General features: G+C 33.3%; 1 protein-coding gene across 7 annotated transcripts; it reads left to right on the top strand.

Annotated features, from left to right (window-relative positions):
• Window positions 1–328: 328 nt before the first annotated feature.
• LOC137810174 (uncharacterized) lies at window positions 329–15,788 on the top strand. 7 transcript variants are annotated; one of them, XM_068611339.2, is made up of 21 exons: window positions 329–703; window positions 1,019–1,164; window positions 2,611–2,667; window positions 6,092–6,119; window positions 6,213–6,335; window positions 8,958–9,069; window positions 9,212–9,249; window positions 9,388–9,441; window positions 9,520–9,588; window positions 9,725–9,841; window positions 9,974–10,042; window positions 11,710–11,789; window positions 12,048–12,176; window positions 12,456–12,723; window positions 13,081–13,170; window positions 13,263–13,430; window positions 13,735–13,862; window positions 13,952–14,084; window positions 14,665–14,789; window positions 14,895–15,065; window positions 15,556–15,788. In XM_068611339.2, the coding sequence occupies exons 2-21, from the start codon at window positions 1,070–1,072 to the stop codon at window positions 15,593–15,595; spliced, it is 2,094 nt and encodes a 697-aa protein (XP_068467440.2). In that variant the 5' UTR covers window positions 329–703; window positions 1,019–1,069; the 3' UTR covers window positions 15,596–15,788. The 7 variants fall into 7 exon arrangements, with proteins under 7 accessions (XP_068467440.2, XP_068467426.2, XP_068467448.2 ...); XM_068611325.2 differs by having other exon boundaries at window positions 13,078–13,170; XM_068611347.2 differs by having other exon boundaries at window positions 340–548.
• The last annotated feature ends 1,861 nt before the right edge of the window (window positions 15,789–17,649 follow it).

The following is a 17,649-nucleotide window of genomic DNA, read 5'->3' as shown; positions in this document are numbered from 1 at the left end:
TAAATTAAAGTTATATCCATTAAATATTTAGTGATTTAGTAAGAGAAATTTATACCACTGATTCAAATTTTTGCATTAATCACATGTAAAAACCAGTCATATAAACATAAGTTATCAATTAATTAATTCATTTGATTATATATGTTCGAGTTCGATCTTCTTGGAATTTGATTGAGTTAGATTAATTATAGGGGAAAGTTTATAACACTGGACAATTATATTTATACAAAAAATAAAGTACTTAATTATATGAATAATTATTAATTAATTAATTTATTTTGATAAATTACTACAGGAGTTAATCATAGAAATAAATATGAGAGAAGTTAAGAAGACTCTATTATGAAACAGACAAGCAGTGAGACAATAAACTTGCCCTTTGATTCATGTGTGGAACAACGAAGCAATCAATCTCCGACTTAACCCAAATCCCCAACTCCAAATTCCCCGAAAGATTCATCTCTCTGTGTCCCTTTGACCCTTAGCCTTCTTGCTCTCGCTTAGTTCCGTACCAATTTCTCAACGATTCGTGCCTCTGTCACGAAAAGGTTCAAGCTGTGACCTTTCTTGTTGTCGTTTCGCTTTCCTTTCGTTTTCGCTCAGTGTCCTTGCGCATTCAATTCTGCTCTGTGGTCACTTTACCATCGCACTTCCACCTAACAACTGTTATCTTTCTCTCTCTCACACATACACTCTCACACAAGTACGCTCTGTCTTTCTCTCTTGCTTTGCTTTGAGTCCAAGTGCAGTGTTTCTCTGCATTGAGTTGCTTTTCAGATTGCTATTGCTGGTTTTGTCTTTTTTATTGTTACAAGTATTGGGCTTTGAAGTTTGGTTGACTTGGGTCGTGGGGTTGGCTTCGATTTTCTTTTATTGGTCTTTTTGTTGCTGTTGATTAATGTTGTTGTTTTTTGGGGGTCAATAGAAGGGGTGTTTGTTTGGATTTGATTTGGATTGTGGGGTTATGACTTGTTAGAATGTGGTTTGGGTATGAGGTGTGTGATGTTTGGCGTTTCAGATTTTTATGTAGGGGACAGTGTGTGAGGGTTCTGAAGGGTTGCTCCTGAGAATGGCTGACATAGCGGGTCTGGTTGAGGCTGCAGGGGCAAGATTTAGTTCGTTGGAGCTTATTGGGCAGGGATCATTCGGCGACGTGTATAAAGGGTATGTGTATGATTTTAAAATTGGAGCTCATTGTAATGTGCCCTGAGAAATTGATTGCCTTTTCATGTTGTGCACAAGGGAGTTTTTCTTAGTGTGAGGCTATCTCTCTTGTTTTTTCTGCAGGTGGAAATATTTGTAACTTATTTTCTTTTGATACAATTCTTATGCTTTATACTTATTCTTTCTCATTTGATAGTGAAGGATAACAGAATGTATAGTGTTGATATCTGTAATTTGATGCTAGGGTAGATAAAGGGTTTATTATGGATAAAGAGCTGAGTAGGTTAGGAAACCTTCTGTTGTATCAATATTTGAATTTTATGAATGTCCTACTTATTCTTTGTGTTTTATTCTTCACAATTTGAAAATGAGGCATAAATATTGAATCGCTTAACATTCTGTTTTAATATCACTGAACATTTAGACTTGCATGATGCACAAACTACACCTAGATCTCTTTCAACTGCTAAATATTTGGTTGTTAGATAATTCTAATGATCTGATCATTGCTCCGAATCCATTGCAGTAGAGGTTGTCTTCATGTCTGGATATGACTTTATTGGCTTATTATTTCAATGTTTGAAAATTGAAGCATATCTTTCTCATATGTTAACTTATGGATAGTTTTGTTTCTTAAGTCAAGGTTCTTATTTTCAGTTGCATATCTGAAACTAAAATTGAGTGTCATATTGCTGAATGGATTCTATTCTATATTTAAGGAAAAAAGTAACGGAAGGATGTTCAATGGTACTGATATTGAATTTAGATGGGATACAGAGAGAAACAAAAATTCAGAGAAATAAAGAGAAAGAAAGAAGGGGATACAGAAGAATAACAGAACAGAGAGGATATAGAGAGAAAAGAAACAAAGTTCAGAGTAACTGTGCACTTTACATATCAGGCACTGATACTAACTATTGAAACATCTGCTCTCCTTGTATCTTTAACATCATGTTTTACTAGTGTAGGGCAATATTATATTAGGTTGATTGCAAATAAGGTGACCAACATTATTTGGTCACCAACAATAGCAAATATACTATTGTTTGGTAAGTTATTTAAGTAGAATGTTATGCAAAGAAAATTTTGGTATGGATGTTTCATGCAACATTATTTGGGTTTAGTTTTTTCTAAGGACAAGTCTAATTCGTATATTTGCTACTCATAAGCAGGTTATGACTAATTGGAAGGTTATTTGGAAAATTGTTATAAATGTCATTTTGAAGGATGTAGCAATAAAATGTTCTTAAGCTGTCTCTCCTAATCATTTTATATAATTTGTAGCGATAAGTTATGCCTATAGGAAAGCCAAAGTATTGCACCTACAAATTAATATTTGTAAAGTATTGCTACTTATTGCTCTCGAGTAAATTTTATTAACAAAACCTAAAGTCATGTGTGAATAAAGAGTTGTTTCTCATTTTGTTGGTCTTTCTCTTTTCCTAGGTTTGACAAGGAGCTAAACAAAGAAGTTGCTATCAAAGTGATTGATTTGGAAGAATCGTAAGTATATTCTTTTTTGGAATGTTCAATTTCAAAGAACTACATGATTGGTTGTATTTATTCGATACCTTAACTGATTATAACAATAGGCATCTGAAAGTGCCTTAAAGCATCTTCCAGTAAATTATATCAAATTGTTTGTTTATTAGAATTATGAAATAAAAATCAAGTACTGCACTAGAAAAATAAAGGTGTCTCCTTGTCATCCTTAACATATTCTTTGAAAAAGAAGTAAGAAATCTTGCAAGCTGTTTCCATCTATATCCACTTCATTTAATTTCACTCAATTATGATACAAATATAGGAGCATTTATTAGATGAGTTTTCTCCATGGTCCCATGTTTGATATCACTAATCAAATTGTGGCAAAAAAGGAATGCAAAAACGTGTTTTTTGTTCTAGTTATGGGTGATGGATAATTACTTGTAGGATTAGAATCACATAAGTTGTCTATGGCCATTTCACATATGTTATCTACTCTCCCTTAGTGTTGTTAAAAATTGGTTATGGTGGTGCCATGGCGAAAATCAATGATCAAGTTACAACTTACCGCCACAACATGGGGTGGTGATGTGGGTTTTCGACAATGGCCCACAACCACTTTGGGTGTCAAGGAATGGCATTGCGAAACAGAAATGGTGGAACTTGTGGAGTGGCGACGCAACACTATGCGAAACAGAGTTATAGCACAATGCCCATGTGAAACGACAAAGTGGTAGTGCGATGCCCATGCACTAAAACCCTAATTTTCTCTTTCCTTATTGTGAAACTTATCAACCCGTGCAATGAAGCTTATTAGCCCAAGTTTTTTTCCTTTTAAAGAAAGGAGTCGGGCCATACAACCTGACCCAAACCAAACATTAAAACATAATATTAACCTAGTACCATGGTTATCAAACTCGCGAGTTAACTCCTTAACTCGTCGGAGTTTATGCTCCCACTCACCCTTTTTTGAGTTAACTCAAGAACAAACTTGGTTGAACTTGCAAGTCTACAACCGAGTTGGCGAGTCCAAAGGGTATATTTTATAAACCCAAAATGTTCATGTTGCTCACGTAAGGGTTAAACCAAATCACCTCGTGTTGACGCTAGGGTTCACATTGAGGTCGCTTTTGTGGTCGCCGGTCCCTGGTTGTGTGGATCAAATAAATGTTAGTATATTTCATTTTTTAAGTTAAGGATTTTTTAGGTATGTGTGGATCAAATTTAACTTTAAGAACTTATGTTTTATAATATTTGTATGAACTTATTTATTTTGGGTACTTTGAAGTTATATGATTTTCATTCACTACTAAATGTAGTTATTTTAGTATTTTGGACTCATTTGTTTTAACTACTTTGATTAATTATATTATTGAAATATTTTTTTCATGTGAAGTAAACTCAGACTCATTCTGAGTTTACGAGTCGAGTTTACGGAGGTCCCACAAGTTTAGGCAGACTCTCAAGTTTGATAACCTTGCCTAGTACCCTACCCACATTATAGGAACCTCTTGCGATTGTGCAATCCAACCACCGATTCCAATAGATACCACCAAGGTTATCAAACTCGAGAGTCTACGTAAACTTGTGGGAGCTCCGTAAATTCGACTTGTAGACTCGACTCATAAACTCATTAATGAAAAATTCAAATCTTTTGTATAAAGATAAGATTATTGGTCAGTTGTGAGACATATAAAACATCTTTTAATACAATAGATGATTCTAAAATTATAGTTCCAGATTCACATATGGGTAGACTCTCCCCATTTGCAGATGTAATGAGTTATTCATTGGTCATTTTAACATACAAATTGAAGAGCTTAGGAAAAGGAGTCATGTGATCAGTTGCTCCTAACTCAAGAATCCAAACACCCCGAGACAAAGGGCCAATAGTATTTGTTAGATTAAATAGTTTTAAATAGAATTTATTGTAAAGTTGTTGTGTGCTTTATGCTGTAACTACTTCTTGGATATATCTTTTCATATAGCTCTTCATTCTGGTACCATTTGGTGGGTTATTTATAGTGGATCACTATTTCTCTCTCTTGAAACCCTAGGGTTGTCCTTTGTTCTTTCTCGGTTGCATTATGGGACTTTGTCTCTGCCTCTAGCTTGGTTCAACATGTCTTCAGGGACTGTCTCCTCTTCTTCTGGACTCCTTTTATAACTTTTGAGAAATATATGGGAAAAACTTCTATCTTTTTTGCCTTAGTTGAACTTTGGTTCCTTGGCCAAAGTTTTCATGATCATTTAGAAGATGGGAGTAAAGCACCACCAAATCAAGTTCAACCGTGGAGAACAATTTATTTTCAACTTTGTGCTCTACTTTGACAATCAATACAACCCAATATTTTAAGCACTCTTAGGTCATTCAAAACCTGTATTCCTTTTGGAAAATGATGGGGAACAACAACAATGATGACAATTAACAGGTAGCAAAAATAGAGTTGTACCAAGATTGGGAGCTCTGATACTAACTTGAACTATGTACGAAAAGAAAGAATTCTTTTATCGATAACAATGACACCAATTACATTCTCATAATCTCTATTTTGTAAAAATGAAAACCTTTAAAATAAGAAAATAAAAATATTCTGAAATGAATAGGAGGATTTTGAAGATATTTTCATTTTTTCCTAATTATTATGGAGTTATTGAAAATATTTTTTATCTTAATAATCTACTATTTACAGCACCATGCTTCCTAGATAGTTGTTTTTGGATGTATTTAAGGTTGTTTTAGGTTTGGTTATGGCTTGTCCTTGGCTAGGGGATGCGTGTGAGGTTAGCCTAGGTTGGTTTGAGGGATTCTTGGTGAGGTTAGGTTGGTTCTTGATGAAGTTCTTGGAGAGAACTTCAACAAGGGTTGGGATAAGCTAGGTATTGGCAAGAAGGTTCTTAGTTTCTTTGGTTGGTAATTTTGGAGATCTTTGGTTTGGGTTATGTTATGGATGGTGTGGGGGTTCTAATGATATCGTTATTGTGAATTATGGACGAGTTTTGGGAGGCCTGAGGGAGATGGCCAAAGCTATGATTCAAAGAACCATGGTATTCTTGGTTTGTTTGTTACAAAATTTGTTACTAGGTAGGCTTTCTTCTCTATTTTTTTCACATCTATACCTTTTAAATTGTCTTCTTGAGAATTCTTTTTCAAGTTCTTCTATGGTTGAAGACTTCATTTCCTTGATCGCATCATCCTATGGGACATAAAAACTCCCATGGCCATTGAAAAAAAATCGCTTACATTTTGTAGGGAAGTAGAACACATTGTAGCGAACCAAGTTGAGTTCTCATATTTGTTAAGTAAACTTAGATTTTGTCTCTCGGTAGAATGTTGTGATTCTTGTCTACATTTTATTGCCTTGTTGATCTCAAAATTCTAATGTAATTATTGCCTAGTGTAACTTTATAACATTTTTTTTTTCTCTTTAACTGTTTGCAGAGAGGATGAAATAGAGGACATTCAAAAGGTACAACACATTCATATTACTACTACTTTACAATGTGCATCTTTTACCAAATATTTAATGTTATTTGTTCAATAATTTCAATTATTTTTTCAGGAAATTTCTGTTCTGTCACAATGTCGATCTGCATACATTACTGAGTATTATGGTTCCTTTCTTAATCAAACTAAACTTTGGATAATAATGGAATACATGGCCGGAGGCTCTGTTGCTGATCTAGTAGGTTACTTCTATTGACTTGCTTCTATATCTTTAATGCTTGGAAATGATGATGATCTTCTTCAGAAGTTGCCTCCATTAATAGAACATCCCTTGCATGTCTTTGAATATTTTCATGTGTTGCATTCCTAAAGCACAATTGTTGAGTAGAAAATGTGGTTGCATATATTCATATTTACATGTAAACATGGTAATCAAAATTGTGAGCCAACTCCTAAACTTTCACTAGGTTAACCAACAAATGGGTTAATGTTTTGGAGTAAACTTGTTCAAACTTGAGTAAAATCGAGTCTTTCAGTTTGGGTATTAATTTCCTGATTCTCTCTTCTTTCATATATTCCATATATGTGTGGAGTGACACAATACCTTCCTACTCTTCATGTTTTATCTTGATGTCTATGTCTTGGTGCAACATCAAGATTGAATTAAGTTCATAAAAATGAGCCTTGATTGACATACCCTCCTTCATACAGGGCCCAAAAACCTCCTCCTCAACCAAAGCATTTTGTAAATGGACTTTGGCATGAATAACTTCTTCAACATCAGTCACAACAATGATGAGTTATTCTCCTCTACAACCTCATAAAGAGCCTGATCTAATAGTGACAAAAGGATCATCAAATAAGCCTTTTCCTCCATCTGCTCTAGAACCTATCTATGTATGTGTGATGTGCTTCTGGAGAGCGGTGGCCACACCCATTACTCCTTAAGCAAGGCTCTCATTTGATTCTCGAAAGTCAAAACTATTCTTCCCATTGAACTTCTCAATCTTGAATGTGATGCACATCTTCTTGCAAGAACTTATGACAAATGTGGAACAAGATTAAAAAGCAGCTCTAATACAAGTTTGTTATGCGCCTAATGATGAAATGAGATCAAAGAACAACAACATAAACAATGCTATATTGTTTGCTAATCATACCAATTGGAGATCCAGAACAAAGAACACACAAAAGCAAAATAACAATGAGTAATCATCTCATTTATTATCCAAATAAGCATTACAATTCAGTACTTTGTTGTGTATTGTACTATGAGTAGGTGTATAGGGCTACAAAATGGTTATGTTAGTAAGAAGTACACAACGACAACTAACTAGCATAACATAACACGTAGTTGGTTCACGAGATGACGTAACATGAGTCATCAAACAACCTTACTATCGACAATGTCTATAACTATTAGAAGACCCTACTAGCAGACAACATCTACAACCACTAGACACTACATCCTATAAAAGGTTTGGTACAACAAGATCAATATAACAAGTTTTCACTCTCACTAAAGATACAAAGTCTATGACTATAAAAGCTTAAGAAAGATAGAAGATGTAGTAGTTGATGTTGTCTGTCTTCGTCTTTGTCATGTGTTTATAGTTGCTCAAAGTTTGACTGTTTGTAGAGCAATCTTCCCATTGAGGATATCATTGTTATTCTGATATTGTTCTTCAATCTTGTTGTGCAGAATTACTTGATTTAACTTGATTAAACACACTTGCATCTTCTTATGGAAGGTCATGTTTCTTTTTTGTATCTATGCTGTGTAAAACTGGAAACAATGTGCAATACAAAATATCACAGTATATTTATAATCCTTTTTGGCATTGCGTGGTAAGTGTTCTCATTTGATTGGTATAAATTCTTTCTATATTTTATGTATAGAATCATTGCAAATAATCACTCAAATATTATCAGTTAAAATATAGAAGGTTTGAGCATTGGACGCTGTATTGAATTAAAACAAGTTATGCGATTACCGTTAAAGATTGATTTATGAATATAAACAAGCCAATCATGTTTAATGGATTCTTTTACTGTCAACAGTATAAACGTTAGACTGTTTAAATGTTTATAACATTTAGACAGTTTTGTTAATGCGCAAGGATTTATTTCTTCCTTTTAACATAAATGTAAGAATGTTAATAATAGGAAAGAGTCAATTTAATGCTTAATTACATTTATTATCATCAAAACTTCTTAATACAAGGGTCGTCTAATGCTCCTAAACAGTATTAGATTATCTGGGTCTTAACAGAGAATGATAGTGCAATGTAGATTGGAGTAACTGGTGGAGGAGGCGGTGGAAGATGCTGCCATGCAGAAGCCATGAGAAAGGAAGGGAGGATTAATGTGCTCTTCATACCATATTGAATAATAGAAAAAGAGTAAAATGATTTATTTGAAAATATACAAAAGACAGTGAAACTCCGGTACAGTGAGTATATGTATACAAGAGCAGAGGATCATCACTAACTGAAAGCTGTTCAGTTTTACCCAACTATCAAACTTCTAAGTGATAACTGTTAGACTAACAAACTAACAAATAGAAACTTAGAAAACTAGATATTTCAAGGTCAGAGGAAAGTGTATCTAACATTACTGGATCTAATCATAACTAAAAGTAGGACTGTTGGGTATTTGGGATTACATTATTACACTCTACATCAATCTCAAAGTATTATTCAAAGTCTTTATTTAGCTGATTTTCCAATATTATTCAATGTCTTTATTTTTCTGATTTTCCTTCTCTTCTTGAACACTCTAATCCCAACGTTTTTTTTCGTTTTTATATTTGTATATTTTTCTTGCTAATTTCCAATATTGTTATATGGTGCTTTTGCAGCTGCAATCAGGTCCCCCACTTGATGAAATGTCAATTGCTTGCATTCTACGGGACTTACTTCATGCAATTGATTACCTACATACTGAAGGAAAAATTCATAGAGACATTAAAGGTATCAACAGTGACACTCTTTTCCTTGTTTATACTGTACTTTGAAGCTACTTTCCTTCTTCCATATTTGGAAATTTTATAATCATGGACTTCAATTTTTTTATTAGCTCTGTAATTCAAAGAATTTGATGTCAATTTTGCAGCTGCAAACATTTTATTAACTGAGAATGGTGATGTAAAGGTATCTCTTATTCTGGAGGCTATAATTTCCAAGTTTTTTTAAGGCAAAATGACTTAATGAAGGATAGATAAAATAACTTGAGATGGGGGCTAACATGCATTCCAATATGAATTTCTATGTGTTTTGACTTTGTTACAGGTTGCTGATTTTGGTGTTTCTGCACAGTTAACTAGAACCATATCAAGGAGAAAGGTCAACTTATTTAATTAATGCTAATGTTATTCAGTGGAAATTTTTTGACTGGATATGCTAATTGTTTTATAACTGCAGACCTTTGTAGGAACACCATTTTGGATGGCACCTGAGGTTATTCAAAATTCAGAAGGATATAATGAAAAGGTAACCTTATAGTTTCAACAAAAATCATTTATTGTGTTTTTCGAGTTCATCCTACCATAGTTCTTTTTATTCTCTTTCCTTTTTTGTTTTTGTCTTTATCCCAGACGAAACATCACTCTGTATCTTGTTTATACAGGCAGATATTTGGTCTCTGGGGATTACTGCAATAGAGATGGCTAAAGGGGAGCCTCCCCTTGCGGATCTTCATCCAATGAGAGTGCTTTTCATCATACCTCGAGAGAATCCACCACAAGTTCTGTGTTTTATTGTATTATTAGATTAATTGACCTTTCAAGTTACTAAGTATTTTTGGTTCATAAAGTTTTCCTGATGGAAATGATTTTCTCCAGTTAAAAGAGTTAACAACTAATGATATTTTGTGCAGCTAGATGAACATTTTTCTCGCTATATGAAAGAATTTGTTTCATTGTGCTTGAAGAAGGTTCCTGTTGAGGCAAGTGTCTATGTTTTACTTGCTTATAAATATTGGAATACATGTCTTTTAAGTTTGTACCCTAAATTAGTATGTTGTTCACTTGAACTATGTAAGAAAATAAAGAATTATTTATTGAGAACAATTGAACCAACCCTGAAGTTGGTAAATGAATATATGTCCTTCCCAACTTACCTACAAGATCCTGGAATCTGTCCTGAGGAAGCCCTTTAGTGAAAATGTCTTTTATCTGAAGTCCTGTAGGGATTTTGTTAGCACATCTCCAAGTTGATCATTGGATTCGACAAACTCTACATATTTCTTTGGAAAACAACTTTTCCCAAACAAAATGACAATTGACTTCTACGTGTTTAGTCCTCTCATGGAATACTAGATTGGAAGTAATGTGGAGAGCGACTTGTTTATCACAATACATCTTTCATTTGCCAAACCTCTCAAAAATCTAATTCTTGGAGGAACTATTTTACCCATACAAGCACACAAGTGAGAGATGTCATTGCCCTACTCAACTTCAGTGGTTGATCAAACATTGTTTCTTGCTTTTCCAAGAGATAATATTTTCTCCAAAGAAAACACTATCTTGTCGTAGAGCATCTATCTATAGAAGAATCTACCTTAGAATATGAATGACTGAAGTCTAATGATCTATAAAAGGATTTTGCATGAATTGACTTACAACACTAACTACAATAGACAAATCTGGTCAAGTAATTGTAACATAGATATAAGTTTAGGGATAGCAATGCAGGTTGGCCCCCCTGCATTTGGCCTGCAAATGCGGATTGATTTTATTAGCCCGTCCTGTATAAGAAATATATATTTTTTAAATTAATGAAAAATAAATTTTTAAGTTTTGAATAAATTTAATTCTTTTCCTTATTTAGATGAATTAGGTAAATGGTCTCACAGTATTATACACATGTGTAATAAGATATGAGTAAAAATTCCAGAATATTTTTTCTTTAATTCCAGAATGTGGAATTCAGATACTTCCGGGGTTATGAAGTTTGAAAGTTAAAATTTGTGTTTGGATTGTACAATATTTCAGATTACACAATCCATAATACACATTTGTAAAAAAAAATTCAAATGTGAGGCCGCATGAAGAAATTATGGGGTTACAAAGAAATTTTTAGATTTTTAAGATATGTGGGTTAGGTGGGCTAGTCTGCCCCGCCCCTCCCCACTCTTGGCTTGCTTGGGTTGAGTTATATGGGACAGGCTTAAGTGAACCAACGGGTTGGAATAGACAATCACACCACTATGTAGGAAAATAAGTAATTATTCTATTGATAACAATCACACCACTTACATTCTCATCATTTCTATTTGTAATAATAATCAAATCCTTTAAAATAAAGAAATAAAAATATGCTGAAATGAATTTTGGAGGATTTCAAAGATATTTTTTTTCTAATTACTATGGATGGAGATATTGGGAATATTTTTATCTTCATAATATGTTATTTACAACAGGTTGGAAATTGTATTTATTTATCTAGATTTGTCCTATTGAAAGTTGTATCTTTCAACGTGGTTCAAATATATACTATTTTCTCCTAGTTGGTCGCATAGTATTCTGAAATTATATTGGAATGGATAACTCTGGTTCTTTTTGTCCGTATCTTCCTTAACTTCTCCCCCGTTTAATGACACTTTAATTCCAGAGGCCAAGTGCTAAAGAGCTTCTTAGACATCGTTTCATTCGTAATGCCAGGAAGAGTCCTAAGCTATTGGAGAGAATACGGTATTAATTATTACTTGCAACCTTGCTATATTTTGTGTACTTTTTCCCCTTTTGTCTGCGTAGTTTTTCTCCTCTTTTCTTCTTTTTATTTGGTAATTATTAGTAAGTTTTATTTGAATTCAAAAGATGTGATGTTTGAACTGGCTATTGAAACCCTGTTGCTGATACACTTTGAACACTTTGCATGACCAGAAAATAAGAAAAATCCAATTATTCCCCAGCTTGTGATTGTCACGATGCTTCGTGTTTTCATGACAGGGAGCGTCCAAAGTTCCAAATAAAGGAAGATGAGGCAACACCTAGAAATGCCCCAAGGGGGATGGGGGAGGCATCTGATACTATTAAGGTTGCGAAAGATTTAAGGGGTGATGACACTAATCAGCCTAGGTAGGGTACGAGTGTTAAGTTATTGCTTTTTGTTTTACACAGTGAATTTTCTAATAGACATTGTGTTAGTTAGATATAAATGGGGGAAGAGTGATAGGAGAGATGCAGATTTGTTGTTATTGTGAATTGAGAACTGGCTCTTTGAGAAAGGAGAAATCCTTTGTGAAAGGGTAGCCCTTGGAGGAGAAATTTCTCTCCTATTTCTTGTTCTTTTCATACTATCCAATAGTTTTAACTTTTCTTTTCAATTCTTGATTCCTAACACTATCTAATATGCAGTGGCCAAGGTAAAACCCTGAAAAGTTCTGGGTGGGACTTCAGCATTAGTGGATCTCAGGGTACTGGAACCTTTCGTAGTGTGTCACGACCACCTCAGTTTAGAGATAAGAAAACTGAAGTTTCAAATCATCAGCTTACCCCAAAAAAAAGTCCTGAGAGTGGCTATCATGGAGGATCTGGCAATAAAAACGAGTTGTTAGAGACTTCTTTTGGAAAAGATTTGGGAGTTCCCTACCATGATGAACATCTGGATAATCATCTTGAAGATGTAATTGACTCTCACTATGTTGGTCTTCCCTTTTCAAAGAATTTAATTTCAAATTAAATGATATATCTCCACATAAGGAATGTGAGCGCCTCTTGATTTTTTTTTAAAACATTTATATATGTGATAAATGCTTAGCTGTGAGTTGTAACCAGTACAGTTTTAGATATTATGGGCTGAAGCTGATAAAAAATTATTTCTCCAATTTCCTTTGCTTATTGCAGCAATTAAAGTGTTTACAGCAATATAATCATAAAGAACTGCATTAATTCATCAAGTATCTTGAAAATCCCATGAACTAGGTTGAACTTCATTTTATACTTGAACATATTTTGATATATTGAAGTTGCCATTTAGCAGGATGAGTTGTTTGGGAATGGATTAGGAACTGTTGTTGTTCGGTCTCCAAAAGGACTACAGTCATCACTGTTTCGTGACCAAAGCTCTCGAGTATTTTTCAAACTGATATCTTTTAATAGAAAAAATGGTTAGTTATCGTTGCTCTTCAATGCATTCACTTATTGAGAATTTTATTGTCACAGTCTAGCAGCAGCTATGCTTCTTTTGAAGATGTTTCTACTAGCGGAACTGTTGTTTTGCGTAGTCATCACGATGATTCTGATTCTCCACAGACCCCAAGGTCTCGACTGGGACATAATAGCAGAAATTCAAATGCCTCATTTGAAGATAGTGCTACAAATCTTGCTGAGGTTCTATTATTTCTTTTATCTATGCTCTGAATTTCACTTTAATGTTAATTGTGGCAAGATAATCTGTTTTTTCCTTTGCAGTATGTAGGGTACTTTTTTTAGGAAACTGTATTATATTTAGTACCATTTTACATATTTTGTTCTTTACCCATACATTTTAAATGCTTTTAAGGTCCATTGGTTTCCTAAACCCTTTTTAAAGTAATTTTGTTTAATTATTTGTCATTATTTTGTATGTTAATTTATATTTGTTTTACTTGGATGCTTATCTTTAAAATATTTTTCTTGCCTATTTTTCTTTCAGGCAAAGGCTGCTATCCAAGGTGGATTGAGGAAAATGAATGTCCGGGATAGATTTGCACTGGGAAAACTTAACAATGATGTACAGGAAAGCAGGAGAGAACATATGTCAACCAGCTCTGATTCTTCCAGGTACATCCATTGCCATACTGCTGGTATTTTGTAAATATTGGTTATATAAAAAAAAGTGATTTTGATTTTTTCAAGAAATATATTTTCAGACCATCTCGTGAATCCATTGATACACAAAAGGGGAATTCAAGATCACAGTTTGCTATCGATGATGAAGAAAGTGCCAAAATAATCTCATCCTCTGCGCCCTTATCGGTTTTGCTTATTCCTTCATTGAAAGAGGTGAATGCACGCATGGATTTTATTCTGACTGTATAACTTGCTCTTGTTTCAATTTAGTTTGTTATGCCACATAAACATGCTTGCACTGTGCTGATTGAAATTGGAAAAGTACAAAGCTTCTCAGTTAGTGTTGTTTCAGACATAATTTGTTTTATTTTAAGAAATGAATTTTAAGTCTAACTCAATCTTATAAAACTGACTTGTAAGATGAAGTTTATATCCCACTTATATATTATGAAAAGTTATTATCTCTAGTCGATGTAGAATCTTCAACACAACTTCTACTCGTTCATTAGTGGAAATAAGCAAGATTATATAATGGGCCATTGACTTTTGTGAAACAGATGATAATGACTACTATTCCAACATTTTTGTACTATTTATAGACAGTAGTGCATTCTGAAAAGGGAAGGAAAATAAAGAAGAAAAAGCAAAATAGCCAGCAAACATCTTAAGATGGTATCTCTGGGGTGGGTGGGTGGATTTGGCCCTAATGAATTATCTTTAGCAACTTAATTATAGCAAGAATAGATTTGATTAGTTATTATGAATTTTGTTATAGCATGGTGTGTTCATGTAGGCCACTGCTGAGGATCCAGAAGGGCCACTTATGCAAATTGTTATCAATGCTCTTGTAAACATGGAGAGAACAAAACCCCAATCCTGTGATGCTCTTGTAAAAAATTTGCTTCAGCGTTTGGCAAGGTTTGCATTCTACTAACATTCATCACTGCAACATGCTAAAGGAAAATTAAATGTCTCTCTCTTATCAATCGCAATTCATAACCCCTTGAAGAACAACTTGTGCAGTTCAAAGGAATTATCATTGAAGGACCTGCAAGAACTGGGTGGTCGAATACTAAGCAAGACTAAGTCAGCTGAAGAAACCCGAAATGCAGAGACGGATCACAAGAAGAAACAAAACAAGGAACTTCATTCAAATAGCAATTTAAGCCCCCTCGCAAGATTTCTTCTCTCAAGGTTTGTGGAAGCTATCATTTACTCTCATTTATTGATATATTAAAAAAAGGAGTTGTCGAGTTGTAACTTTCATGTGTCTAAAATCCCCCACATGTTCCTGCTATGACAACTATCCATTGTGTTACAAAAGACACATAGATATCCACAAATTTCCAAGGGTATTTGTTAATTTTTTTTTCTCGGTTTAGTCAACAAAAGAAAAGCTTAATTTTGAAGAGCTAAAATGAGAAAATAAATTCATGAAAAATATTTTATTGATATAAACTTCTAATTAAAATATTAATTTTATTATTTGAATATGCAAACATTTATTTAATTTGATGGGTACTGGATATTTGTGGGTATTGATAAATGGATGTCCTTCAATATTTATTATAAGTTTCATCAGTAATATATGTGGATATGAATAATTTTGTGAACCAAAGTTAAACACTTGTATATATATATGATATGAAATGTGGTTGTGAATTATATGTTTTTTGTTTTACAGATGGCAAGGACAAACCTCACGGGATCTAAGTTCATCATGAACGGAGTTAGAAATTTATTTTTTGTGTGAAGCTTTTGTTTCTACGTTATTCTGATTAATGTACATATGTAGTTATCATTATATTTTGTTATTTTCTTTATAAAAAATTTCTCGTAGTAATAGTGACACCTTGTTGTATAACAAAATTGTACCATCTTACAATGTTTCCATTTACTAACGGTTTTATCTTTGCATTTTGAGAGGCTCTTCCAACTTATCACCATCTACTTTTGAATTGTTTATATGTGGTGCTTTTATTTTTAATTTTTTAGCATGTTTTTAGTTTTATTTTTTTAGCCTGTTTTTCATTTAACATCGAGAGACTAAGTTGGCCAAAAAATTATCCAGGGACTAAAATTGTTCAACAAAACTTTGTATTAAAAGTGAATTTTTGTATAGATGAGGAATTAAAAACAAACTTTACTCTAAAAATTAAATGTTGTTTCATTAGATTCATATTTCTCATGGTAGTTGATGTTGTTATAAAAGTCATGTAGATAATTGAAGACAAGTATAGTTTCAACATCATTGCAAGATTATAATCACACAATAAGTTTCATTCTTGCCTTCAACCAAAGCAATAAGATAATATTTTTGAGATGTAGACATAAATATACAACAATATAATACCTAGAGTATCAAGTTTTAGTTTATTTAATCAAGATACATAGTGTGAAGCAAGAAATATAATTTCATATAACAAGAAAGCTTAAAAGAAAAATCATATGACTACTCAAAAGTGCTAGACTTGTTATAATCTCTATGAAGACCAAATAGATATGGTGAAATCTACACAAAAGTGAAAGAGAATATACACTAATAAATGAGAAGAAGACAATATGAATGACACGAAGATTAGCTAACATGAACAAATAGAGTAGATGTTGTGTATGCATGCTTATCACAATACACAATTCAAATTGTGAGTTGTCTACTATTTATGAACTTTGACTCATTTCCAAGTTAATTGTCACAAACCAGACCAACTCTCTTTTGATAATGTCAATACTACAAAGGGATTTGCAAAATTAAAGTTGTCTAACACTTAACATGTTTAATGTTATGGAAAATTATTTCAATGCAAAGATAAACATGCTCTAAAAAAAATCCAACATAAGGACAAATGAACAAGCGCTCCAACAGTCCTTTATTGAATGTTTATAAATAGAAGTCGGCAATTTCTTCCGGCACCATATCATTTTTTATATTCACTCAACGTAACCTTTTAAATCCAACTTTGCCCTTGCCACAAATTTTCTTATGGATATTAATATCTAGAAGTCACAAATTTGCTTATTGTTATCAATATCCGGAAAGTCACATATTTGCCTATGAATACTGGCATCCGGAAGTGTCAGCTTTGTCTATGGATATTGGTATCCGGAAGTGTCAGTTTTGCCTACGGATATTGGTATCTAGAAGTGTTATGTTTGCCTACGGATATTGTCATCCGGAATTGTACTCTTTAACTATGGACATCTTTATCCGGAAGACACCATTATGCTTTCGGATATACATATCCAGAAACCAATCATCCTTAACTCTTTTTTTGACAGTATGATGATTTTGGTACTTTTAATGTATTAAAACCCACTAAACTAAACAAATTTAAAGAATTAAAGTTATGGACTTTAATCCAAAAGCAACTAAAAAAGACAAAATAAAATCGTGAAACCATGTGCATAATTGCGGTTAAAATAGCAAACTAATAGTTTGGTGAAATACTCCAGAAATTCTTGGGTGGAAGTGCAATGGAAAGAAATGGTTGCATTCCTCAAATCAATTGGACCAAGAGAGCGAGATTTGTAGGATCCTTTTATCCCCCAACAAATGGGACAGTGCCATGTGTTTGGCAAGGGCCACATGAGATTCAAAGAAAAAGTTAAAGGAGTTGGCAGGGGCACATTCCAGACTTTTTCATCCATAAATCATATGGATATTAATATTCAGATAAAATATTCTTCCGGACATAATTATCCATAATTATTCCAGATATATACATTCAGAACACAATAACACAATTACGGATATATATATATATATATCCAAAAATCA

The sequence above is a fragment of the Phaseolus vulgaris genome, chromosome 11, assembly GCF_051622355.1.
Source record: "Phaseolus vulgaris cultivar YP4 chromosome 11, ASM5162235v1, whole genome shotgun sequence".
Taxonomy (NCBI): Eukaryota; Viridiplantae; Streptophyta; class Magnoliopsida; order Fabales; family Fabaceae; genus Phaseolus; species Phaseolus vulgaris.
The sequence above is the reverse complement of the archived record's forward strand: the minus strand, read 5'-3'. Positions and strand labels throughout refer to the sequence as shown.

Excerpts from the sequence above, each read along its gene's own strand:
- LOC137810174 (XM_068611325.2), top strand. The coding sequence starts at position 1,070 with ATGGCTGACATAGCGGGTCTGGTTGAGGCTGCAGGGGCAAGATTTAGT. Across the intron at positions 1,165-2,610 it reads TTCGGCGACGTGTATAAAGG|GTTTGACAAGGAGCTAAACA; the intron begins GTATGTGTATGA and ends CTCTTTTCCTAG. Across the intron at positions 9,250-9,387 it reads CTGAGAATGGTGATGTAAAG|GTTGCTGATTTTGGTGTTTC; the intron begins GTATCTCTTATT and ends ACTTTGTTACAG.